Genomic DNA, 27,415 nt, shown 5'->3' on the forward strand with positions numbered 1-27,415 from the left:
TGTCATAAACGTCCGTGGTAGGCTTGAGTTTACGAAATCATTGCAAGTTGTGAACGGGTAAAATGACCGTTTAATAGCATATTGTATGGTTCCACTGACCCAATTGGAATCCCGGAGGATATTAGGGACAATGGTAAACATCTTGGTAATTTATATTTCCGGACGAAAAAAGTTAGATTATTACAAAATTGAAGGTTATAATCCACGCTTTTTTAGAAAATTTTGAGGTTTAGCGCCTGTGGCGAAAAGCCTTGAGACCCTAAGGGATACATCTCGGGGTCATATAATGCCGTTTGAAACCATATATGACCATTATATGTTGTCATAAACGTCCGTGGTAGGCTTGAGTTTGTAAAATCAGTGCAAGTTGCGAAAACGCGTAAAATGACCGTTTAAGGGCTATTGGTTGGTTCCACCAACCCAATTGGACTCTTGGAGGGTATTAGGGACCATGGTAAACATCTCAGCAATTTTTATTTCCGGGCGAAAAAAGGTCAAAAAATTACAATATTGAAGGGTATAATCCACGTTTTTTTAGGAAATTTTGAGGTTTTGGGGTCCGGTGGTGAAAAGTGTAGAGATCCTGGGGAATATATCTCGGTGTTATATAATGCCGTTTGAAACCATATATGGTAATTCTATGTTGTCATAAACGTACGTGATACGCTTGAGTTTACGAAATCACTTCAAGTTGTGAACGGGTAAAATGACCCTTTAAGGACATATTGGACGGTTCGACTGACCCAATTTGACTCCCGGAGGATATTAGGAATCATGGTAAATTCTATGGATTATGGTAAAATCCATAGATCATGGTTAAAAAGGTTCAAAAAATTACAAAATTGACAAATATTTAACTTTACTTTCATACATCGGAGTAAAATCTATGGATTATGGTTACTTCTATTCAAATAAAAAATAGACTATGATTATGTTAATTTTCTCTTTCATTGAAGTAGGGCAAACAATGGGGGCTGGAGTCTTGATTGAGGAGTTGGTGAATCCGCCCAAACACATGGCTGTTACGACAGGGTTCACTTAGACCCCATAAAGGCACAAACCAAGTAGCCAACTACTCCAAAAATAAAATAATATTGGGCGCCAACTTGCTTATTTTACTTGTGGTTGTGGGTGTGGACTGTGGACCGGTTTAGGACTATTTCTTCACCACACAAGTACACAAAGTGTGAAGTGGGCCCACTAATGGGAAAGTTGGTAAATGAAAACTCCATCTTTCTTTGAATTGGGCCTTTTTTTCGACTTCATTAATTTGAAATGGTCCAATAACTCTATTGGGCTTCAAACGTGGTTTTGTACCTATTTGAAGTCTTCACCACACAAGACTTCAACTTCAAGTCTTCAACTGCTCTGGAGGGTGGACTGAAATTTGAACACTTTGGCTCATAATTTGACTTTGACTTTAATGTTGACCTTTACCAATTTGAGTAAATATATTCGTACCTATGGCTCTATGGGTCAAAAAGTCACCAAACAAGTTTGACTTTACCAATCAAGGACAGGTTTAGGGGGAAACTTTGTAGATTGTGGATCAAATTTCTACTAGAGACATTTTGCTATTGGGATTTCCTTATCCTTCTTCTCTCATCCCCAACTCCCTAATATCGCAGTCCTCTAACTTAGGCAAGGTTGACCTACGAGGAATATCGGCTTGGTAAAACACTTGCCTATCAAAACAAAAAAAAAAAAAAAAAAAGTTCGACTTAACCATTGTTTTAGGTATTCTCCTCTTCAAACTACATTATATTATTTAGTATAAATTAGTTTTATTCAACAGCTTTATAAAATAATATAACAATTTATATTGCATAGTATTTTGCAAAACGTGTCATAATAAATTTTTTTGAAATTTAATCTTATAAATGTAAATTATTATAAGTTTTGATCACTACTATATCCAAGATCTTAAGTGCGCTTAGGGAGAAATTGGTGAAGAGAAAAGGAGTAATAGTATAATTTCTCTCTCTCAATTTAGTACTTTTGGTATTTTTGCTGGGTTATCACACCGCATTTTCTACTTTAAGTTGTGACACTTTGTCTATTTTTATTTACTTGCAACGTTTTTCATTTTACACTTGTCAATGTACTAAATTATTAAAGTCACATTAAAAAAAAAAAATTAATATAAAAGGTAGGCAAACTACTTATATGAATAATGTAAAAGCCAAAATGTTTGCTCAATTTGGATTTTAATTTATTATTTATCAAAGATGAATATAAGTAGAGAAAAATATTATAACCACATTTAATTGCGCAATCATAGCTCATGACATAGTGAATCCAGCAAACATTTACTTCGTATTAAATTACATAATTTATTATACACTCAAGCGTATCTAGATAACAAAGGAGTCTCATTACTTCGTATTAAAGATTATTCATGCACGTGCACATATGACAACACACTTACGTACATATAACCCTAATACAAGATGAATTTGAATCAGGAGAATATATATATGACAATACATACCAAGTAATCTTACTTATGTAAAATAAGATCTTGCTGCAAAGAACAACCGCTTGAGTACACGTAACTATTAACTTAGAGTTTGTTCTGATTTACTAAATTGAGTTGAACTCAATTGAACTAAACTAAACTGAACTGAAATAAAATGTTTATGAGAGAAGGAAATTGAGATCTGGACTGAACTAAACTAAACTGAAATTAATGAACCACAAAACTACTTCAAACATTTCTAATTCCTAAAACATATATATTTGTTTTTTTTTTTTTTTTTTTTTTTTTTTTTTTTGTGTGCGTTACTCATTTGTATACACAACATTCTTAGAGAACGGGAGAGACATGGGGCCCGTTTTGTCTAAAAGTCATTAGCATAGCTTACAGAGAAATTTAATTGGACAATAAAGGCAGTACACAAGTATAGAATGAACAAAATGATCGATGTTACGAATTAAAATGTATGTAATACTTTATTAAGAAAACACTTATTAGGTCAATTTTTTTTTTGGCAGATTTTAATTATGAGGTCATATATTTCAGTATTCTACTCTCATCATAATTGTGTTACATAGTTGGAGATTAAGACCAAGATAAAGCATACTAAAAGGCCGGTCTACATTATTGGATATGATGAAGATTTGTATTTTTTCATTTTTGGAGAAAGATGAAAGTTAGTACTCCGTATTTGATACTCTAGCTATCTAACTTAATTTAACAAAACTTGATAATTGTAATCACGGTGTCTAATTATTAAAATGATTTTAGCTTATCTAATTTGTGTCGGAGTATAAAAAAAAATCAATTCAACAAAGAGTCGGATAATAAATTAATTAGGCAATAGCTAGCGAAATCATATCCAGTTTTATAATTAATATAAATATAATAAGGAAAAATGACGTTTAAGCATCAAAATCTAATTTCTAAGGCGGCGCACATTTAATAATAATGATTTAAAAGTAGAATTTAATTAACTCTTAGTAAAATCTAATTTCTAAGGCAGCGCACCATGTAGTGTGTGATTTTCCATACAAATGGTGATTAAATTAACTAATAGCTAGACACTTGCTTAGCTTGTTACGTCTTCAATTGAATCATTTATCAAATCTTGATATATACTCCGTAGTTAAATTAACTCTTATTAACGACTTTGGCTTTGATGTAATGACTTATCGGACTCATGTATATATATATAATTCATTTCTTTTTTCTTTTCTAATTATAAAAAATAAGACACCTTACTTTAAAACTAAAAAATATATTGAAAGCTACAACAATATTTAAGGTAAGCTATTTGGGATATAATTATTTTTAAAAAAATGAATGGACATAAAAGATATTGGTGGTTCTTCATTCTTCAATCATTATAGTTTCCATGAACTGCCATTTTAGAGAAAAAGGATTAGAGTGCCACAACACTCAGCATTTAATTTATTTTATTTTTTTAAATTCAAATTATGAACTGTATCTTTAATGCATTTGATTTGTTACAGCTTTTTAGATGATTTGTTTCACTATTTGTCTATTTCATACCCGAAAGAATCCTCTGAAAATGGTATAAAACAATATGAATCACTTTGTCTTTTTTATGTTATATGGAAATGTATATTATTGCACATTATAGGTTGCTCTTCTACTGCTATAAATTCACTCATTTTTCTCCACATTGAGGCACTGCAATTAGCTAAAGCAAAAGTGAGATAGGGTAACTCAAATTTCTTCTTGCTCTTTAGAAGCTTTTTTAATTTTGTTAACTTTTAGATTAGTCTTTCTCAAAATACTTTTGCTTCTTGTTTTCTTCAATTTGGTTTTTGTTAAATTGTTTTCGTGCATTAATTTAAACTACCTTCATAAGGATTTTGTTGGCTATGGTGCAAGGTCAAATTCTATGGTTGACATGCCATGCACTTAATAATTCTTGATGAAGGTGACGTTGTATTTGTCTTGAAAGTATTTTTGGTCTAGATTTGTCAAAAAGTATTGTGTGTTGGATAACACCATTTTATCATGAAGCCATGCTTCTTTTTGTTCTCTATCAAATTCGTTTATTCAAAATCAATCGTAACATTCTTTTTCCTACTTTAATAACTTTTTTTTTTTTTTTTTTTATTTTCAATAAAAAGTTTGAAAAAAGAGAATTTATCAATGACACCTTGTCTTATTTAGTCATGGCAGAGTAGTATTTTTGGTGAACTCCCTTTAAATTAAATTTACTAATGGATGTATAATGCCATGACTATAAATTTGTAACCACAATGACACATTTGTTGTTGTCAGTGTCAAACACAACATTTTTTTTCAAGTGGGTTCAAATAAACATATATTGCATCCATACAATAGTTGACCCATAAATTAAGTTTGAGTACCATATAATTGTAGAAATATTTATTGTTTCCCCAAGCTATGTAATTTGATTGTTTTCTCATCTTGTTTTGATTTAAGATTTGCATGCAAGCGGATAGGTTACGTGCATTTGTTTCATGCACATTATTTGATTTCATGTGTTTTATGTTGCAGGGCAATTTATACTCGGATTTTACAATAATAATCTAGGATTCGTTGTTTGCGTGCCGTTAAAGGTACGAATCTACTCCGATCTATGTACTAGCTATCTATAATTATAATTCGTTCGTTGAATGTTAATAAATGTATTTTACTTGCCTATAATATATGCACTCTTGATGCATATATTTTGATTTAATGCTAAATGTAGGTTTACTTATGAATTATATTCTCCCTATTAAAGTGTGAGTAACTTCTATTAGTAAGGTATATATATGCTATGATTGCTACTTTGAATTGTTGAAAATATAAGAGTATGTAACAAAGTCTCCGAATTTATACTTAGATGTAAATTTAATATAAATTAAAGCTAAAGAAAAATAAATAAAACATACTCCTTAATGTTTAGGAAAAAAATTTAATTTGTACTCTATATAACTTAGAACAATTACGTACTCCTTAATAATGCTTTCTTTCATGTTGCTGTCACTCATAACATAATCAAAAATTTGAAACTCTTTTGAATTGAATCATGTTCTATCAGATTTGTATCGGAATCAAATGGAGGGTGCAAACAGAAATGCTGATTCAATTGACAACACTTCGTCTTTCACCAATAACAATAACAATGTTCAGAATAATGCTACTGAAATTCCTGCAGAAGCTCCTACTACAGGGTCGACTTCTGTCGTGGCCATACCACTACCGCCTTTACAATTTTACAGCGCATTAGGCGCTTACTCAAACATTCCTCCTTCATGGCGGAACACCGGTAATTACATTAGCGGCGTAAGACCTGCTGTAGGGTCGAGTAGTTCAAACCAGCCTGCTGGAACTTCAGAAAACGAGGAAAGGTATTCGAAAAGAATATGTTCAGAAAATCGCGAGGGTGAAATGTTTCAGCAGCCTTCATATCATTATCATGTAAATGTAATTAAGATTTCTTGATTTATCACACATTTTAGAATGGTTCTGAGCTATGTTACTTAAACACGTACTCGTTACTAACTTAAGTACATGAGTTCGAGTAACATATATCCTAATCATTCAGTCCTTTGCAATTACTCCTGTTTTACTGTAATAATTAAGTTTTTTTTTTTTTTTTTTTTTTTTTTTGCTGTCAACATTTTTAACAGGATTTTGCTGCTGCTGCTGGTTCTTCCTCTTCTGCTGGAAATGCTACGTCGTCTGCTGTGGCAGCAATTGAGTTTGGAGGAAGGACCATTCCGGCCACCCCGGTTCAGCTTGTTCCTGCCATGAACTCTGAACCTCAATCATCCGCTTCGTCTAGCGTTCCTCCAACACATCAGGTTTTTTATCTTAAGAAAATTATTAGTACAATTATCATTATTATTCTTTTCAGATTGTTGCAACAGTATATAATGCTGAAACTTATGACCTTTAGGTTTTTTTTTTTTTGGGTATTTCATGAATGATATCTGGTGCATTTAGATCATATCGCTCATCATTTTATACTATTGCTCAATAGGTTATGGATTTCGAAACGTATGTGAATATGAAATACCGAGAGTATGCTGAAAGGGCTGAGGTTAGCCAACTTACAGCAACACAAATAATCAAATTTAATTACATTAGCCTCGATCATATAGCAATCATAATGCTTAATTGTCTGTTCTAATTCGTATTCTGTTACTTCAGGAAATTGTATTGCTAATATGTTTTTTAATTTTTTGGATTAATTGCAGTTGCGAATGCATGCTTTTCAACATAGTATATTATTTCGTCATGATAGCGCCTCGGCTTCAAGACAGGTTTAATTTTTTTTTTGCTTTCCTAATAATTTTCACTTATAATATGAACATTTATATGTATGTTTCTTTATTTTAATCATCCATATTATTTATATTTGCTGAATCATGATCCCTTTCCTATTAATAATCAGAATGATGATAATGCTGAAAATGGTGATGATGAGGAAGATGAAGACTCAGATGACACCTTTGACACTGATACTGATGATGACGACATCGATGAGGACGACATTGATGTAATTAACAAAATTAGTCTATGCTATTGCACACCTTACATATTGTTCCTTAATTATTCTCGTTATTTATTTATGGAAATTTTGCAAAAAAAAAAACGACTTTTTATAAGTAATTTTTTGCACAAAACCACCTTATAAAACAATTCGGTATAGATTTATTGTTTTAATATTTAAACATGTATATGTACGCTTCACTAAAAATGGGACAAAGGATTTTGATTCGTTAACATTACAAAATACAGGATTTCTTAGGGGAAGAGGAAGACGAGGCAGTTGCGCCTGGACTTACAGAAGAACAAATTGTGAATGCTATGAAAACTGAGAAGTACACGGCTAATACTACAACTACAGATAGTAGTTGCCCCATTTGCTGGGTACGTGTTTTTATTTTTAACCTTCTTCTTATAATTTAACTTCACCATAATACTATTTATTATTCTTATTTAAAGCAATGAAATTGAAAGCACTAATATAATGCATGTAAGGATGATGCATGGCAACGACAATCCGAAATTTATTACTCGTACCATTTTTCTCAAAATAATAGTGATGATTAAATTGAAACTGAGGGAGTAGTACATTTTAATTATTATACATCGTGTAGTTATATATAATAAGTTAAGTACGATTATTTGATTTATTTCTCATCATATCCAACCTATGATTTCTTATCACACGATATTTTTTGTACGTATTGTTACAATGTTAGTTTTTTGGTTCTATGGACTAAGCTAATTAGTATTTTGAACTCTCAGGAGGAATACAAAGAGGGGGCAGCTATTGGGAAACTTGATTGCGATCACCGCCACAAGTTTCATACAGAGTGCGCAAAATCATGGCTGAGAAAGCATAATTCATGCCCTCTTTGTAGAATGAATGGCCTTGTTTTATGATACATGGCCAACATTCCATATTGCTTCTTCTTTTTTGTCTCACAGTTAGATTTTAAGTTATGTAATTTTTCTTGGTTGTAAAACAATTTTATTTTTTTTTATTTTTTTTGACAACAAAATTATATAGATGGAATATACATAGCAACATTAACATAAATTCTACAGGGCGCAAATTGTTGCATCGCGCAAATTGTGTAACATACATCTTCATAATTTTTTTTTTTCTTTTTGGTAAGCACATCTTCATAATTTTTAAGTTTGTGTTTTAATTAAATGAATTATCTTCTATATCTTCAACAATTCTTACCCTTAAGTTTAAAAGCTTTGCCTAATTAAATACGAAGTACTACGTACTTTGTATGTACAGCACATATTCAAAATATTATTAGTTTAAGTCATGAACCTATCTAGGTGTATTCACTATTCATTAGTGGCACGGTGAACATGAATAATCTTTACCGTTGTAATTAAAAAAATTACAATGGGAAAAAGATCATGGATAGCTAATAATTTGATTTTGTCTTGATTAGGGACAAAATCAGGAAGATACATTGTAATAATCAAAGATATTGGGGCATGAAATAAGGAAGGGAAAATCATGAAGGATACAAATAATTTTATGTTAATTAGGGATAAAATCATAAAGATTAAATTATAATCATGATATGACTAATAATTCATATTTCTTAGGTTATATACAGAGGTAACTAATAACTTCTATCTTAATTAGAAAATAAATCATAAAGATCATAATCATGATATGACTAATTATTCATATTTCTTAGGTTATATACAGAGGTAACTAATAACTTCTGTCTTAATTAGAAAATAAATCTAAAGATCATAATCATGATATGACTAATAATTCATATTCCTTAGGTTATATACAGAGGTAACTAATAACTTCTGTCTTAATTAGAAAATAAATCATAGAGGATCATAATCATGATATGACTAATAATTCATATTTCAAAGGAAACAAATCATGATTGTGGAATCTGCCAGTGTGGCAATAAGAGAGATTTGTTGAAAATGGTTTCCTATAAATTCAGAGTTTCATTCACAAGTTCATAAGCATAAACCACTAAAACATATTATCAAAACACAAAATCACAGAGTCAGTAAACATCATCAACAATGAAGAAAAGGAAGCGAAAGAAGTGTATGATATGTAGTGGTGATATCTATGATGCTTATAATTTTAAGCATGCACTTATCATCAAGTCAGTAAATTACCTGAATGTTTGAGTATTGGGGTAAGATATATAAGCATTAATTTTTATTTTTTTTCACAAGCACCCTTAAGTGTTTTTTATTTTTAAGAAAAAAAATTTTAGATCAAGGTAATAATTAGTTTTATGAATTTGAATTGCAGGATGAGATGGGCATGACGAAAGGAGGCATATCTGGCTGAGGTGAAGTTTCCACAGAAAAGACCTTCTCCTCAAAAGAAAATTTAAAAGTTTTTTACATTGGTCATTTCATTTAGTCACAGTACAATTGTATGAAGGAGATGCCCATACGTTAATTGGTAGGATCTCGGCGACACCTAAGACCTGAGATCGAATCTCATCTACAATTGTACTGTGATGATATGCGCAAAATCGTGGCTGAGAAAGCATAACTCATGCCTGCTAAGTTGTGGCTGAGAAAACAAAACTCATGCCCACTTTGTAGAATGAATGAGAATGACCTTGTTTTTTTTGATACATGGCCTATGATATCCGATCCTCTTCATGCCCTTCCAAGCACACCAAAGTTTTATGAATAAGAGATGTCTTCTTTGATCCCGACGACTTTGTAAAGGCCCCATAGTGAAGTATAATTCAAACCAAAGATTCAAAAACATCATGTGTATATGTGGAAAATATACATTTTTGAATTCTCATCGTGTAGTCATATTTAATAAGTTATTACTTACAAATATTTCACATCATATCCAACCTATGATTTGTGAGACGGTATATTTAATATTGTTACAATGTTAAATTTTCGATCTTTAATTAGACTGAGCTAATTAATATTTTTATTTGAACTTTTAGGAGGAATACAAAGAGGGAGGAAGTTATCGGAAAACTTGATTGCGATCACGCCCATAAGTTTCATATAGGTTGCGTAAAGCTAGTTGCGGCTAAAGATTATTTTGTAGGCCTAAATGAAGACTAGATTGCGATCATGCCCACAAGTTTCATATAGATTGCATAAAGCTATGGGTTGTGGCTAAAGATTATTTTGCATGCCTAAATGAAGACTTGATTCCGATCACGACCACAAGTTTCATACAGATTGTGTTGGAACCCAATGTGTATATCACTTGTGAGTGTCCCACATTGGAAAAAGAGGAGAGGTGGTTACACTTTATAAGGTAGAGGAGTAACTCCTACTATTGCCAATTGGTTTTAGTATGGAAGCTCCAAAGCCTTGTTTGTTTGTGGACCAAATTCTCCTCCTCCTTGTTCGGGTTGTCCAGGCCCATCCTACATTGAAGAATAATGTTGAGTCCACTACAAGCTAGTTGTGGCTAAAGATTATTTTGCAGGTTTAAATTTAATATTTGCGGATTTTTAAAAATATATATATTATACATTTTTGTATTCTCATATGTAAATAGATTTATGTAATGTAATTTAGGAGGTTTTTACTCTTTTCTTATTTGTAAAACATTATGGAGTATTATAAACTCGTACAAAGTATCAAACTGCAATACATTTGCAAGTTTTCCTTTTCAACGGTTGTATCATGCAAATTGTGCAACATCCTCGCAATCTCTCAATATTTGAAGTTTATCTAGAAATACATGTGACTAAAGGTCTGTTCTCTTACGTTGAAATTCAGTTCAGTTCAACTCAGCTAGAGTTCAGTTCAGTTCAGCTCAGCTCAATTCAGTTCAGTTCAACTCCTAATTTCCTTCTCTTATAAAATATTCATTTCAGTTCAGTTTAGTTCAGCTGAGTTCAGTTCAGCTGAGTTCAGTCAATGAGAACAGTACCTAAATGTGTAATGTAATTCTTAATTGCAAGGATTCGGTGATATGTAATTTTCACAATTCTTTTCATTACGAAATAAAAAATATTTGGCGATAAAAAATTACACATAAAATGTTAATCTAGTCTAAACTTATTTTATCAGAAATAAGTAAAATAAATTGAACTAAACAAAGGTCTTTACGGGCGTTTGGTGAGAGGGAATTTGGGTGGGAATTGAATTTTTTAATCCTAACTTACAAAAAACATTCTTTTTTTGTAAAAAAAGAACTAACTTACAAAAACACCCTAATTTGGTATTAAGATAGAAAATTGTTTTTACTATGAAAAGACGAATCTACCCTTAATGATAAGAAAGAAAAATATATTTATAAGGCTATATTAGTAAATTTGTATTCCCAACTTATTCTCATGAGTCTCAGAGTCATGACTAGCCAAACATGAGAATTGCTTTAAACTCTCAATTCCTTTTTCTACCATTTACTCTATAATTCCCAACTTATCATTCATTCATTCCCACTTGCCAAACACCTTCTTTTGTGTTTTTGAGATTATTTATATTGTCTTACTTAGTAAGTTCTCTCTTGTACAACTTCAATTGCTCTCTCCTTTTCCATCCACACTAGATAGTAATGTTGATCATGTTAAACCCGAATTGATTCAATTTAGGGCGGATTTTAAATAGAAATTTCAGTGAATAATTTATTTAATTTTTCCACCGAACTTGATCATGCATTTTTAAACTTTTAATTATTTATTATTATTTTTTTAGTCCAATCTGAAACATCTGGTAAGACCTAATTTAGTTTTGCAGGGTAAGACCTAATTTAGTTTTGCAGGGATTTGAATTTTGCCATTTGTACAGAATGGTAAAGGGCTATCTATAACTGGTACGGAGGGAAGAATAGAAAGTCAAAGGAGATGATCAGTACATTATGACTTATAGAATTGCGCGCTTTCCCCTTAATTTTGGCATTTTAAGTGCTTTTTCGGTCAGTTTTACACTGATTTTGTTATTTAGTTTGTTTGTCTTACACACAAGGATGTGTAAGTTTATCACCAAAGTTGAATCTTACACTAACAGTAGTGTGAGTTTGTTAGATAGTCTAATAGCTTACACATTATTTTGTGTAAGTTTGTCAGTAAAGTTGTTATCTTATACACTGGTTTGTGTAAGTTGGTTAGTAAGTTAGTTACTTTACACACTGAGTGGTTTTTTTTTATGCAAATTTATAAGGCTTTTCTAGCCGTCCGATTATTGTGATTGATTATTATTGGCTCAGATCTCAAAGCACTAAAAGCAGACATAATCCTATCAATTCGACACGTAAATAATTTTGTTGATATGTTAATGTTTGTTGAAGTCATAATTTGATCGGAATAGACAAGACTATCTCTGAAGTCTGATGATTGTTACGTATATACTTCTCATGGTCCCGCATGTAGCTTATAAGTGCACTTGAGATTTTCTCCTCCAATATCAGGAAGCCACGTGTGAAATCGGCATATAGCTAGAGAGACTAATCTCTGTTTTTCGGGTCAAGTTCAGTGAAGTTAGTCTATGATTAGACTGCTAACACTGTTTTACGTACAATAATGATCTCATACTTCGACTTATGAAACTTGAAATTCATTTACTCCATCACTCCGTGTTTTAATAAGGTTACACTTATTAAATTCGGCCACATTTTAATAAGTGTTACACTTTCGTTTTTAGCAAAAAGCTACATTAAAATATTATAATTCTCTCCTCTAAAATCCACTACTATTTTTTTTTTTTTTATTATATCTCTCCTTTCATATTTATTACTTTTCAATAAATTATTTACCTCACTATCTTTCTTTAACTGCTATTATCTCTAATTATGTACTTATTAGTAAAAAAAAAAATTTAAAAAACATTTTACTTCGTAATAAAGTACACAATGAGACTAAGTTAACAAGACTCATATAACTGTGTTCTTTATTAATTATTCAGAATGTGAAATGTAGTTGAATGAAATTTTTTCTATGGAGGCAGATGCATGATGCTCCGTGCATCCATTTTCTCGTTAAAAAGGCGGAATGAACATTCCGTTGTTAAGTAAAGAACATACATTTGTTTTGTAAAAAACATATAGCTATTTCATAAAGAGTATCACATATAGCTGTGTTGCAATGAACATATAGTTGTTTTATAAAGAACGTATAACTATTTTATAAATAAAAATATCCAACTTCATGTTCTTTATATATATCTAAAGTACATCCATAATATTAATTAAAAACATGATAATTAGAGGTGATCAACTTCGGCCTAGCCTGATCCGGCCCGAAAATAGGATGGGTTTAGACAAGCCTAAAAATGCATTTTTAGTTAAAAAATCCAAACTCGGCCCGAAAAAACTCGAAAAGCCCACTACATTTTCCGGGTTTTTTGAACACGAGATATTATGTTAAGGCCCAGCCCGACCTGATTTTTTTATCACGTACCTCTAATGATAATATAATGTAATAAACATCATTTTTATTCAACCACTATAATCTAAAGACAAAATTCAAAGAACATTTCAAAATAAACAATTAACTTATGTCACAAATAAAAGTACATTATTCTGACAATCAAAGAACATGAAGATAAAGAATATTATTTAATTGCACGTTATGTTCTTTACAATTTTATAATATGTTCTTTGCACTTTAACTGAATGTTCTTTACAATTATATACAACGTTATTTACAATTCTATAATATGTTTCTTTTCACTTAAACTAAATATTCTTTATATTTCTATGCAATGTTCTTTCCGCTTTTTTTTGGAAGAGATGCACCATGTGCATCCGCCTGCACGAACCACGCATTGGTAGTTGAAAGTGGAGTATGCAAATAATATAAAACGGAAAAACTTTACAAATAAAAAATACCTAGGAAATATATAAAATACAAAGTACTATACTCCGTATGACTTTTAACAACTAAAAATCTACAATGATACTCCGTATATTAAAAAGATCTGAAGTTGTTTGTGTTTGTGAGCTCCGTAGTCCGTAGGAGGGAGAATATAACTTTTTATTGGTGTTGTTTGAGTTTGACCAATTGACAGACCATTAAAGGGTTTAGGCAATGGTGGGTTTGAAGTTTGAACTAGAAAGTCCTTGATTAGACTAGCACAGACTGTACAAGACACTGGCATTTGCAGATTTAAGGATGGAGTAGGCTTTTTGACTAGGAAACTTGCGAGGAATATAAAATTATCGCGCACGCAGTGAAGCACGAGCGCATACTTAGCTTTGCGTGAATTTATTCTTCCTTGATAACAGTACATGTATGTTTATGCTCCCCTCCTTCCTTGATAAAGAATGTAGGAAATATAGTACGAGTACTTACATTGTAATACCTTTCAATTCCTCCGCAAGATTGATTATAATTGCAGTATGGACTAACTTTTTACATCTTTGGGACCAACAGTTTTTATATACATGGATGAACTTCTATTTTTGTACTGTATCTAGTTTAACTAAGGAGTACTTGTACTAACTTTGCAAGACAACATACAGTATAGAGTATATTATATTTCAAGTTATCATTCGTACGGATTATAATTTATTATTATCTGCTAATATTATTTCCAAACTAAACAATTGAAGGATTTTATCCTCTCTGCTAACACTAATTTATTGCCATTTTTGATGAATTTTGACCTTAAATGTGAATGGAGTAACTAATTTAAAACAAGAGCAGTTGAAATATTTTACTTTGTAATTAAAAATAAAATAAATAAATATAAAAAAAAAAAAAAAAACCCTATTAATGCAATAATGCACTCACACAATAAATAAAGCATAAATATTTTGATCTATAGTTGTATACACAATTTCGGTAACATAGAACAATATTGTACTGTAAAGCTCCTTCAATTGGTTGTCTACCCATATGGAGCAATTGGGCAGTTAATAGTAGGGGTGCCAATTTTCTATTTCCCTCATGATTGTGACTTCCTAGTGTCTAAAGATGCTTAGGATTTTATGTTATAAACCTTAGGTTGTACCTATATGTGGAGAAGTACTCCCTCCGTTTTTTTTTAAGTGACACACTTTCCATTTTCGGCCGTGTGTTTTTTAAGTGACATACTTCCTCTTTTAGAAATTTCTTACATTTTAATAATATATCTTCACCCCACTATCTTTTACTTTATCATTTCTCACTCCTTTTATGGTCCCCACTTCCTCTCACATTCTTTTATTTTATCAATTATCACTCCTCCAACCTACCCCACCAACATCTTATTTTATTAAAGTCAATAAAATCTCCTAAAACTCTGTATCGGTCAAACTGTGTCACTTAAAAAAACACGAAGGGAGTACTCCGTATTAAATTAGTCTAGTAAACTAACAATTCAACATATGATCTACAATTGTCAAGGTTTGGCTTGTTATAATTTGGGTCTCACTTAATAATCTCGTCTAATTTATCATTTTATTTTTAATTATTCTCTATACACCAAATATGAAGACATCGGAGTACACCAAATACAAGTTTGTGAAGCCCTCAATCATAAATAGAGACATAGAGTAGTTCAATACTTCAATTCGTAAATGTTCATAATTGAAGAATTGGCTCAGCCACCTACAGAGGCTATAATTTTCAATTCTTGTCTTGTACTCACCCAGCACATAAATAAATAAACTCACTCAAATACTCATTTCACAATTATACTCCGTATAAATACGAAGTATATATATTACGAGTAAAATAAGAACACCCGCTAGAATGTTGTAGAATTATAATGAAACAGTGTATTTGTGCTTCACGTCATCACGTGTGGAGCACGATATCGTGTAGTTCAAAGCTCGAGATTGAGATTACCAGCAAATGAACAAAGTCTGTCCTCCCATAGATACCTAATTACTTCAGTTTTAGAAAAATTACTCCTTCTATTGAATAATAATCGTAACAATTTTAGTATACTAATGTCAATGCACAAGTTTAACCACTACTATTTGTTTATATACGAAGTATCAAGTATGATATTACTTACAAGAATATGAGGTTGTTATTATGAAAAATATATAAAAATTAATCCAAAAGTATTTTACTACCTCCGATCCAAGTTAGTTGCAACTTTGGAATATATTTTATATCTCACAAATAATACCCCAAAGTTGCAACTAACTTGGACCGGAGGTAGTACATATTCCTTTACATAATAACATCAAGTATGTTTTTTATTTATTATATACGAAGTATATATATACTACCTCCGCTTCTTATTACTCGCAACAAATTCCATTTTTGGAAGCTTCACATTACTCGCAACAACTTACTTTCTTTCCTTTTTTAGTAAGTTTTTTACTATGAAATGACAATTTTACCCTTACTTTTTTACATCCTAATTAAATTATAAATTTGTTCTTATTACCTTAATCTCTAAGGTTAATTAATTTCACCATATCACCATATCCTTCCTAATTCATTCCCCTCCATCGACATCCAACATCTTCTTTCATAAGTTTTCTCTCTCTTCCTTCATAATCACCAACTTCAATGGAAACCACCACCATCACCACCACCACTACCACCAACCACCACCACCAACATCTTCAATGGAAACCACCACCTACATCGCCGCCTTTGTTTTCTCTCTCTTCCTTTGCCTTTTGTTTCCTCATTTGGCTATGAAACCCAAATTCGAAGGTTTTTTTGTCAAATTTAACCATCAAAACTCTAGATCTAGAGTTTTGATGGTTAAATTTGACCAATCAATGTTGTAATCGATGATAGAGAAGGGTTTTTGGGTTCGTGGTAAGTTAGTGTGTCGTGGTTGCGGTGGCGTCATGGGTTCGTGGGTTGGTGGTGGATTCAAGGTTGAGTGGTTTCATTGGGTTAGTGGTGGTGGTGGGTTTTAGGATAATCGTGGTTTGTGGTGGTGGTGGTGGTGGTGGGGTATTTAATTTTCATGGTTTGTGGGTCGGTGGTGGTGGGTTTTAGGATTTTCGTGTTGGTGGGTTCAAGATTGTGTGGTTTCGCTTGGTTGTTGTTGGTGGTGGTGGGTTCTATGGTTTTCGTGGTTGTGTGGGTTTTCAAGGATGGTATGGTGGGTTGTGGCGGCTAGGTTTTGCTCAGTTCGTGGCGTGGTGGTGCTGGGGGGCGTCGGTGGTGCTTGTGGTGTTGGGTTCGTCGATTTCAGTGCTGGGTGGTGGTGGTGGGTGGTTTTGGTGATGATGAATAGTGGTGGTTTTGGTGATGCTGGGGTGGTTTCGGTGATGCTGGGATGGTGGTGGGTGGCTTGGGTTGCTGCTTGGTGGTGTGGGTGGTGGAGGGGTATTTAATTTAATTAAGGTTGAATTTGTTTTTCCTTTATTTTTTGGGTTAGATTAATAGTTAAACATATACCCTTATATTTCCTTAATCAAGCTTTCAATCTTTTGCCTCGGCCTCCGCAAACTGGTACTTTGTTGCGAGTAATAAGAAGCGGAGGTAGTAACTTTTTTTCTTTTCTTTTCTTTTTCTTTTTTTAATTTTTTTGACAAGAAGAAAGGATTCCATTAATAAAATATAGCCAAACAACACTTAACTGAATTCCTAAAAAATCAAGAATTCCAACCTAAATACACACCTTAAAACTAAATACATCATTTTCATACTATTTGCAACGATTTAACATTAGAAAATGTTTAATATGTTCCCTCTATTTTTTTTTTTTTTTTCTAAACGTTAACTTTGACCATTATTCCATTAAGATCTCTAATTACTCCGTACTTATTAATAAAAATTGTAACAAAATTACTAAGTAAAGTATGGATCTTGCTAACGAACATTCGGAACATTAGACAACTAATTCATACGAGGTACATTATTTAAAATAGTTGAGTACTTGTATTAAGTTAGAAATACATGACAAAATTACATACAATATTAATTAGTGTAATTAATATTCCTATTACTTTGACATCTTCACTCTTAATTCTCTTATCTAACGTTTGAAGGGTGACCATTATCTTTCTGCCAATATACAACTATATTTAATTTAAAGGAAAAAACAATGAAAAAATAAACAGCCGCCCCCACTTCCACAATATATCGTCACCAATTTCTGCATTAAGCTCAAAACTTTGTATCCCCCTCTAACAAAGTTGCACCTCCTATTATACGAAAACACAAAACGTAACCAACACAATTTCTATAATTAATGCTGCCTCCCTCCCTCCATAACACCACTTCATTTCCCCCCTTCTCAAACCCCAAATTCCTAAACTCAAATTCAAAAAAATGGTATTCACAAACAACTCTTCAGCTCCTCCTCAAGAACAACCCGACGATATCTCCCTTTTCCTCCGGCAAATCCTCCACCGTTCATCTTCATCATCATCACCAAATCAACCGTTAATCTCTGCTTCCTCATCTCCCACTATCATGAGGTCGCATGCAGCTGATCAACTCCCTTCTTTTAGTGCCCTTTTAAATAATATTTCTAGCGGTCCATCTGCGGTTTTCTCTGGTTCAGACCGACTTGCTGTTAACCGGATCTCTCGTGAAAACGGCGTCGTTTTACCTCCTTCTACGACTGGTTTTCCTGTTCCTGCTGGTTCGAATTTGTCTTCTGAGTCACTTTCCGGTTCGGTTCAGTTACGAAGCTTCGACAATAACGATTTTCCTGAAGATAATGACTGCGAAAGCGAGGTTTTTACTAAACGACATCATTTTACTACCTCCGTTTCTTATTAATTGCAACCACTAGTATTACTTGTGCACCATAAAAAATTCTTCTGGTGTAGTTGATCAGAAACGGAGGTAGTATTTTATTTTAATTTTTAATATTTTTTTTTTACTGTAATTTGTGTGAATTTTTTGTTGTTTGGAGAATAGGAAGGTAATGACGTGGCTGTGGAAGAGGGAGAGACGAAACAACAACAATTGCGAAATCAGTCTAAGAGAAGTAGAGCTGCTGAAGTTCATAATTTATCCGAAAAGGTTTTTTGTTTTCTCAATTTTTTTTTCAGTAAATTCAAAATTTATGAAAAACCTGATTTTAAGTAATTACTGTTTAGTTGGGATAATTAATTTGTTAATAATGAGTAATTAATAACAGAGGAGGAGGAGCAGGATAAATGAAAAGATGAAAGCGTTGCAAAATTTAATTCCTAATTCTAACAAGGTGAATTTCCCTTACTATCCTTTTATTTTTATATTTACTTGTTTTTTTTAAAAAAATTTTATTAAATATTGGGTTTGGTAATGAATTTGGAGAGTAGACGGATAAGGCATCAATGCTGGATGAAGCGATTGAATATTTGAAGCAGCTTCAATTGCAAGTTCAGGTATGGAATTCAATCATTCTATTCTATCGCATTGGTATGTGTACAATAATTTTTTGGGTGCGGATGAGCCACAAGAGCAATACAAATTACAAATGGACGTAGGAGAATTTAAATCAGTAGTAGAGAATGATTCTTTGCGTATTTAGCAAAATTTCAAACTATAGTCATGTGAAATCTTTTAGACGCTTAAGTTAGATAAGGTCGGTGTCACTTCATTGTTCAAACTAGGTGCAAAAGGCTAGCAATCTAGCATTGGAGACTTTATAGTAGGACATATGGGTTCCATTAAGGGTGATATTTTATCATTTTACCACTAGTCCAAGACTTACTTATTAAAGTACGACTTGTGATTTTTAATCTTGGAGGTCCCAGGTATGAAGTGAGGATAACATTTTCGATACAATAATTTGTTTTTATGGGGTTTTGTAACAAAGTGGGGATAGATTTTGGAATTGGGGAAGGTATATTTACGTTGTTCATTCTTTTGCTAGAGGTGTGGGACTTTTGGTAAATAAAAAATGGCTCAAATGATAGTTTCAACATTAAGGAGTGGACATGAAGTATAAAGCTTAAGAATTATAGGGATTCAAGTTTACTAAAAACATGTACTTAAGGAGTTATGTATGGCTGTGATAGATGATTAGTTCATTGGAATACCCTCATCAATACACTCCTTGTCTTTTTCATTAGTGCCCTAAGTTCATCTACTTGTTTGTTTGAATATCCAACCTCAGTTATGTAACATTGAATTAAAACCCCAAATCTACCCATTTTACTTAAGAAAATTTAGGTTATTTTAGTTTATAAGAACTCTATATTCTCAACTTATTCCACCCACCAATAAAAGGCTCAAGATTGATTAAGTGAATCACTTTGCACAGATTTTTACTATTTATTACCCCTTTTTAATACCCTATCTTTAATTGAATGACATCCTCAAGTAATTGGGAGAAATAGATTGCAATTTCTATGTGCAAATAATGGGCAACATTTCAATTTTTCTGCTGTTATAGAAAAGGCTACTTTAAATCAATGGAATACCTTTCAATTATGATCATTTTGTTTCCTGATTTGATGAATTTATTAATATTATTAAATTCTTAAACCATTGTTGGTAATTGCTAGTTTTTGACCAAAAGTTGTATACATTGAACAATGTAAATATCTGCAAATTTAAAATTCGATATAAATAACTTGGTGTGCTCGAGAATGACGCTAAAACAAACTTGGCTTGTTAGGGATACTAGTAAGCTAGGGTCATCCATGTATGCTGGTAGGATGACTCTGCAATAATTGCCATTTGCCAATGCAACAGGCAGGAAGAAAACAAATTCATCAATTTCGGTGGTTATAAATCAAATAATCTTCTCCTGTAACATACCCCGGTTTCCAGGAAACTGAATTGAGACTTAGAGGTGTGGCCATGTGCTGTCATCTTGTATTCTGGGGGTGCTGATAGCCAGATATTCAACCTATTCATTGTAGTTTCAAATTATGCATTGAATGCAGCTTATACTCTTTGTCGAAGAATTGTTTTTATCTTTCTCTGGTAACCTTTTTTTGTTGGTTCTTGACTTGGGTTTGTGGAAAGACCTGTTGACTCATTGAACTTTGAACTCATCTGAAGACCATTACCTAGGCTTGATTAGGAGATATGTGATATTTTATCTTCATATAATATTTATCATTTAAGCATGAGATCATTGCCAAATTGTATGTATTCAAATGCATCTATTGTAGTACAATATATTCGAGTAACCAAGATACTACACTCCCATTAGGCTCCTATACAAACTATTTGCTTCATTGCTTGCTAGATGGATTATCTTAGCTTGGTTATCAACCTAATCAATGTCATATTTTTGTGTTCTTTCTATCACAATTAGTATTTTTGAGCAATACTGTGGAGTGATTTCGAGTCATATAGAAATATAGAATACTCACTTTCTACAAATCTGGTTGTTAATGAAACATTAGATGCTATCAATGAGGAACGGAGTGAGTTTGCACCCGATGTGTCTTCCTGGAGGACAAGGGATTTTGCACCCTTCTCAGCTTTCTCAAATGGGGATTGATTTTGATGATGCCAGTGGTTCCTATGACATGAACTTGACTACTGCACTTAGTACTATACCAGAAACATCAAATACTACGTTAAATCTGCCCAACCAATGTACTTCCTCAATAAGGCCTTCCTTAGCCACTATTCCTACTCCCAGCATTATTAATTCAGAGGCCATGTCATTCGGTCTTGAATCATGTATGCCTGCTAATTTTCAGCCTTATCAACCTCGCAATTCTCCTCAGGTAAATCAAATTGCTTAATCAAAAATCAAGTAACCCACCAAACATACATTGTATGTCATATAATTGTATTTATTTGTTTTGTGTGAAGGCTGTTGGTAGGGAAAGAAGCATGCCTCATGAGAGAATAGGTGTCAATAATATTGAGACAAAATCTTTAGGTATGTTTTCTGCTGATCAATATCATTTCAAGTATTTACTGTTAAATAGAATATAGCTAGTTCAGTTTTGAATTTTGGAACATTGAATTTAGGTGCTGTGACTACATCTACGAGGCTGGGGCACAACTCTGTTCAAGAACGGATGCAGCAAAAACATGCTCCACAAGAGACCCGTCTTGAGAACATATCGGGACAGAATCAGCTGGTTTCCAGTAATTTTAGTGGGTATAAAACTGGATAGATCATCTTCTTGTGTATATTTTTTTTATTCAGTTGAGAACATGTTTTCAGTTTTTCACCGTTTTTGTTACTGATGCTCTGCATCTTTAACAGGTTGTTTGCAGCAACTAGTGGTGGTGCCCAAATGACAAGCTGACAACTAAGAGATGGATGCGGAAAGTCAGATAAGCATGACAAACTTAGTCCTAGGTTAACACTTTGACTTGTATGTATTTACTCTCCTTTTCTCTTCCTGTTGATAGTTAGCTGTCATTGTGCCAATATTGCTGATGAACCCTCTACCATAAAATATAACAAGAGAATCAAGTTTCTCTTTCTCCATCTTATTATATGTAATTGGGCTTATTCTGAAAATTAAGAATACATTCTGTCACATGCTGCATACTAGTGATGTGAAGCTCTTATTTTCTACACACTATCACCCCCACTCCCCTTTGTTTTCAGTTAAGCATGCGTGTTCTAGTTTTTGAATTTATTATCCCTCCATCTTATAGTCAGGTCACATGTGGGTTATTTTCCATTTTAAATTACAATATAGTTGTCGAGGCCTCGAGGGCTTCTATATTGGATTGAAGTTATAAATTGATCATGAGTCGAACAAGTAGACAGCTAAAGAGGCTAAATCCCGTACTGTCTAGTATTAGTATACATCTGGTATTTGCCCTTTTCAACAAGATAACAGCAGCATACTTTGGGTGTCATGTGAGTGCACCAAGCATTAAGCTCATTTAGCTTAACCAATGATTAAATAAATGAAGTTTGATTAGAAAACCTGTCAATGTTAATGACACACCATTAAAATTGGAAGTCGGAAAGATAAGCATGACTGCATGAGCGTGCAAGTTTTTGTCAGGCTTTTTGCATGTTCTGATGCTCTTTGGGCGAAGTGGATTTGATGACAATCTGTCTAATTGTTTTTGCTAATTTAGTAAATCACACTACTTTAGGAGCCAATGTGGCAGCGCAAACGCCAATAGCAAAGCTTATTTGCATAAACAAACATTAAGCCCCTAACCTTTCTTATCTCCTCCAAGTTATTAGCCACCACCAAACACAATGCAACCACAATACCACATTTTTCTTTGTGATAGGCGGCCATCCGCTGTAGTGAAGCCTATCCAAACTAACATCTCGCTGTATTATTATTGGTAGCGTTGAACGAAATCGCTACTGCCCAACTCCATGCTCTCTTCATGGTCAGATGACTCAGATCATCATCTTTGTCCACTGAGTAGGGTTGTCGCAAAGATAGGTTTACTTTAATTATTGAATATTTCCTTGGTACTCCCAAAACATGCGATGGTGCCATGGTCATACCATCCCAAATAGGTGGTTGTACCATGGTGGTACCGTCATGATACTACCGCTTATTTCGTGCGGTACAACCAAAAAAAAGGATTGACCACAGTGACATCACCACATCACCTTGAATTTGCCGTGGCATTGTCCGGAATAGATAGTAGCACAACCCAAAATAGGCGATAAAACCATGGTGGTGCTGCCTAGAATCTATGGACTTTTCATGGTTTACCACCTTTTTTTTCTGGGCTGTACATTGGGTAAACTTCCAAGAAAAAACAAACAGTTAGTCTAAGGTTTATGTATGGGCCTAGCTTATCCACTTGCCAACTTGTAGAACATTTGAAAGGAAATACAAACCATTTTGTAAACACAAACCTCTGCCTTTTCAAATGTTTCTTAAAGGCTGATTCACTTTGCATAGGAAGAAATCATTGAAGCCCTAAAAATAGAGTGGCATCCTGTGATGTCGTTAGGCCAAAAATACTGAATGGAGACAAATAAGAGGGCCTATATAAATCTCCAGTGCTAGAAAAATGGAAGAATTATTAATGAAAAAGGGTTTTAACTGAATTGGCATTCTCTCTCATATCCAGTCAAAATTTTATGAAGGACTCACTTACGTAATTTCTGTAGATTTTCTATTATGGTAATCATGAATGCATGTATATATGAAACGACTTTACATCATTTCCGTAGATTTGTTTTTATTATTACCGTAAATGTCTTTTTGAAACGGATAAGTAGTTAATGAACAAGATAAGTAGTTAACCCTCAATAATAAAGTTATAGAAAAGTTGAAAAGTGAAATCTAATATATATATATAAAGGGGAGTTTTTACCCGAGTTTTTAAAGAGCCACGTAGGATTTAATTTTCTTAGCGCGTCATGTAGGATTATAAATTCTAATTGTAGCCAATCAGATAAGAGATTATTATTTTCTTTTAGAATTAAATAATTCACATGCCACGTAAGCAAAATTGGCGAATAAGATTTATAAGTTTAAACTAATTAAATATAAAATATTATCTTTTGATATTAGAAATTTTATCTAAATATGTAAAAAAAAATTTAGCACATAAATAAAAAAAAATATTTTAAAAAATTCAAACAAACCGTGCATCGCACGAGCTTCATCTAGTGTTATTTTATTAGGGGAAAAAAACTTGGCTTATACGAAGTACTTGTTTAGATAGATCTTTAATCGCTTTACTTTCCATAGCTATCGCTTTACTTTCCATAGCTATCCGATAATTGCTTCTACTAATAGCTAATTGTAAAATTCTTAACTAAAGGTTGGATTTTTGAGAGAAAAGTGTAAAACAAAATAAAAAATGAAAATAATGTACTTCTTCAATCTTTTTACTTCTTTTATATTTACTAGGGCAGCTAAAGCGCGCGTTGCGCGCGGAGTGGTCAGCTATTGCGATTTAATTTTTCTTGGCCTATGGTTTGCACTTTTCTTTTTTTTTTTAGGACAATGTTGAGATAATTTATTGGTAAAAGAATATCTCTCTATTGCATAGGCATTGTTTATTTGCATTTGTAAGTTGAAAATTTAGCGTGATTGGTAAAGCTTATAACACAATGTAATTAGGTGATTGCTAAAATTTATTGGTAAAGTTGAAAGTTGTATGCAATCAACCCATAACTCCCATTGAATATCAAACTTTTTAAACTTTATTATTATATTTTCCATTCAATTTTTAATTAACTGGGTAGATCTTTCAAATTCATCAATCTAATAGTGTTTTCTAATTAATTTGATCATGGGAAATAGACTGATGCATACGACCTCATGTACAAAAAGTCTATTTATATGATAAAATTTTAGTTGTTGGTTTGTTTATGAAAAAGCATGGTATGTTATTATTGTGTCAAATGAAGGAATTGACTTTAATCGACCCAACACGGATGGTTATGTGCTGACCTATACGATTATAAATGATCGTGTGCTAATAAATTGTTGGTCCTTTCCCTTGGACATAGACTATGTATGAATGTGTAATAGCAAGTTTGCATGCATAATAAAAGTCAAGCAAATAGCCAAATTACTTTTTTGGGTGTTTAGAGAGCCACAACGGTAGGGGTGAGAAGATAATCAATCCTAGGATCTCCTAAAATTAGGAGGGAAGCTCTAACCACTTGAGCTATCCCTCACTCTCAAAAAGTAGCCAGATTATAAAACCGTATATGTGATATGACAACTTCATAGCGCATCATTATGAATAAATGATAACCACTTTGCAAGAAGTGTTCCCTCAAGCAGAAGTGTTCCCTCAAACACGTACAATGGGAGTGGAAATCTTAGAAGATACTCCATTCCACAAAACAACTATAAAGATAATTGTTGCCGATTGCTACTGTCATTGCCATGAATTGTCCATTTTCATCCTTCAACTAATGAAGAAAATAGAAATATCGGCAAGCCTTGTGAGATGCAAAAATACCTGTGATAAAATGTCAAAGAATTATGTATATTGATAGAAGACAGTTTTCTACCCAAAAAAAAAAAAAAAGAAGGCAATTCATTGGCTGCCAAAACAACCTGCAACAAATTTTGAAAAAAAGAAGCACTACAATATGTTGAAATTAAGGTAATAGAATATATCAGATAATATATATAGAATATAGCAAATATTTGGGCCGTATTGATCTCCGATAGAATGGGCAGACATCATTTATATGATTTTTCTCTAAATAATTAATAATTTTGAAATCAAAATAGGATTCTAATTGCAAGTACAATAGCTAATACTTTGTTAATGCATGAGTGCAAAGCAGAAGTACAAAACATTTATACTCACAGTCATGGAAGCTTGGTCAATGACTGAACAAACCAAAACTCCACCCTTGACATAATAGAGAAGCAAAGAGAGTTATCGGAGCTGCTCGTGACCCACCTCACATAGACTCCAGCCGCCCTCTTCCACCACCTCCCTTTTTTCCCCGTTTCCTTGTCATTTCTTTTGTTTCCCTTTGTTTCTTGGATTATTTCTTCATATTATCAGCTTTTCTTGGCTCCAATTCGATTTTAATTGTTTTTTATTTGGAAATTTTGGAATTTTTTTTGGCCCCAATATGATTTTTATTGTTCTGATTGTGGAATTAGGTATTTCAATGGATATGTGAACAGAGAAAGTTAAAAATTAATGCTCAGTAAGGGAAGTGAACAGAGATGGAGAGGAGAGAGAAAGCTCAAAATTCATTTTTGGTAAGAAAATGAACTGACAATTTGTCGGGAAAAATTTTAAGAAAAATTACAAAATTACAAATGGGGGTAAGAAGGTGAATAAACATTTTGAGGGTTTTTATAAATGGGGGTAAGAAGGTAAATAAATATTTTAGGGGTATAAAGGTCCGTGCACTATTCATAAGAGCAAGTTTCTACTTTTTATAAGGTAGGGATTTATTTAGACATTTTTACTTTTCACCCTTCCTAATGCACAATTTCTTCCATTAATACATATATTTGTTAGCAAGTACTAAAAATTATTAAAAAAAAAAATAAAAAAATTAATATTTTGAAAATATGCATTATAATGAATCTTACATGTCTACCTTTTGTTTTCTTATTTTTTTGAACAACAATGATAATTAGAGTAGATTGAATTTGTAAATGGGGCTAAAAATAGAAGCATTGCAACTAAATAATAACGGATAAAATTGTTTCATATTAAAAGTTGACACAATCACAAACAATATAAGGCCTAGCTCTTTTTACTTGATTTTGCTAAATTTGAAATTACTTTTTTACACTTAAATTATATTTGTTGAACTCAAATTGACTAGATTGAAAATAACTAATTTTGTTAAACTTAATTTTTTTAACCAAACTTAATTTTTTGTATTTATTAAAGCTTATTTTTATTGATTTATTATTATAATTGTCTTCAAAGTTACTGATTTTTGCAGATTAAAATTGATTTTTAATTAATTGAACTTATTATTGCTGAACTTATAATCACTAAATTGAAGTATTGAACGACCCCTTTTTATCTTCAACTTATTTTTGCTGAACTGAAATAATTTTTATTGAATTATTTTGCCGAATTGAAATTATTTTTACAGATTAAATTTCATCTTTACCAATTATCTATTATATTTTTTTCCTTTGAAGTGACTGATTTATTTTAATTAATTATTACTAATTTTACTGAAGTAAAATTGTATTTACTGAATTGAAATTATTACTCTAAGGTGAAGAGGACAAAGTCTTAGTTTTGCTGAGCTTAACTTATTTATACT

At 32.4% G+C, this 27,415-nt stretch overlaps 1 protein-coding gene across 1 annotated transcript; it reads left to right on the plus strand.

Moving 5' to 3' along the window:
- Window positions 1-17,897: 17,897 nt before the first annotated feature.
- LOC145600933 (uncharacterized) lies at window positions 17,898-22,221 on the plus strand. The gene is made up of 8 exons (XM_081656805.1): window positions 17,898-18,525; window positions 18,712-18,816; window positions 18,935-19,000; window positions 19,098-19,163; window positions 21,141-21,470; window positions 21,559-21,628; window positions 21,721-21,853; window positions 21,962-22,221. The coding sequence occupies exons 1-8, from the start codon at window positions 18,115-18,117 to the stop codon at window positions 22,002-22,004; spliced, it is 1,224 nt and encodes a 407-aa protein (XP_081512931.1). The 5' UTR covers window positions 17,898-18,114; the 3' UTR covers window positions 22,005-22,221.
- The last annotated feature ends 5,194 nt before the right edge of the window (window positions 22,222-27,415 follow it).

The sequence above is a fragment of the Chenopodium album genome, chromosome 21 (genome assembly GCF_948465745.1).
Source record: "Chenopodium album chromosome 21, dcCheAlbu1.1, whole genome shotgun sequence".
NCBI classification, from domain to species: domain Eukaryota; kingdom Viridiplantae; phylum Streptophyta; class Magnoliopsida; order Caryophyllales; family Amaranthaceae; genus Chenopodium; species Chenopodium album.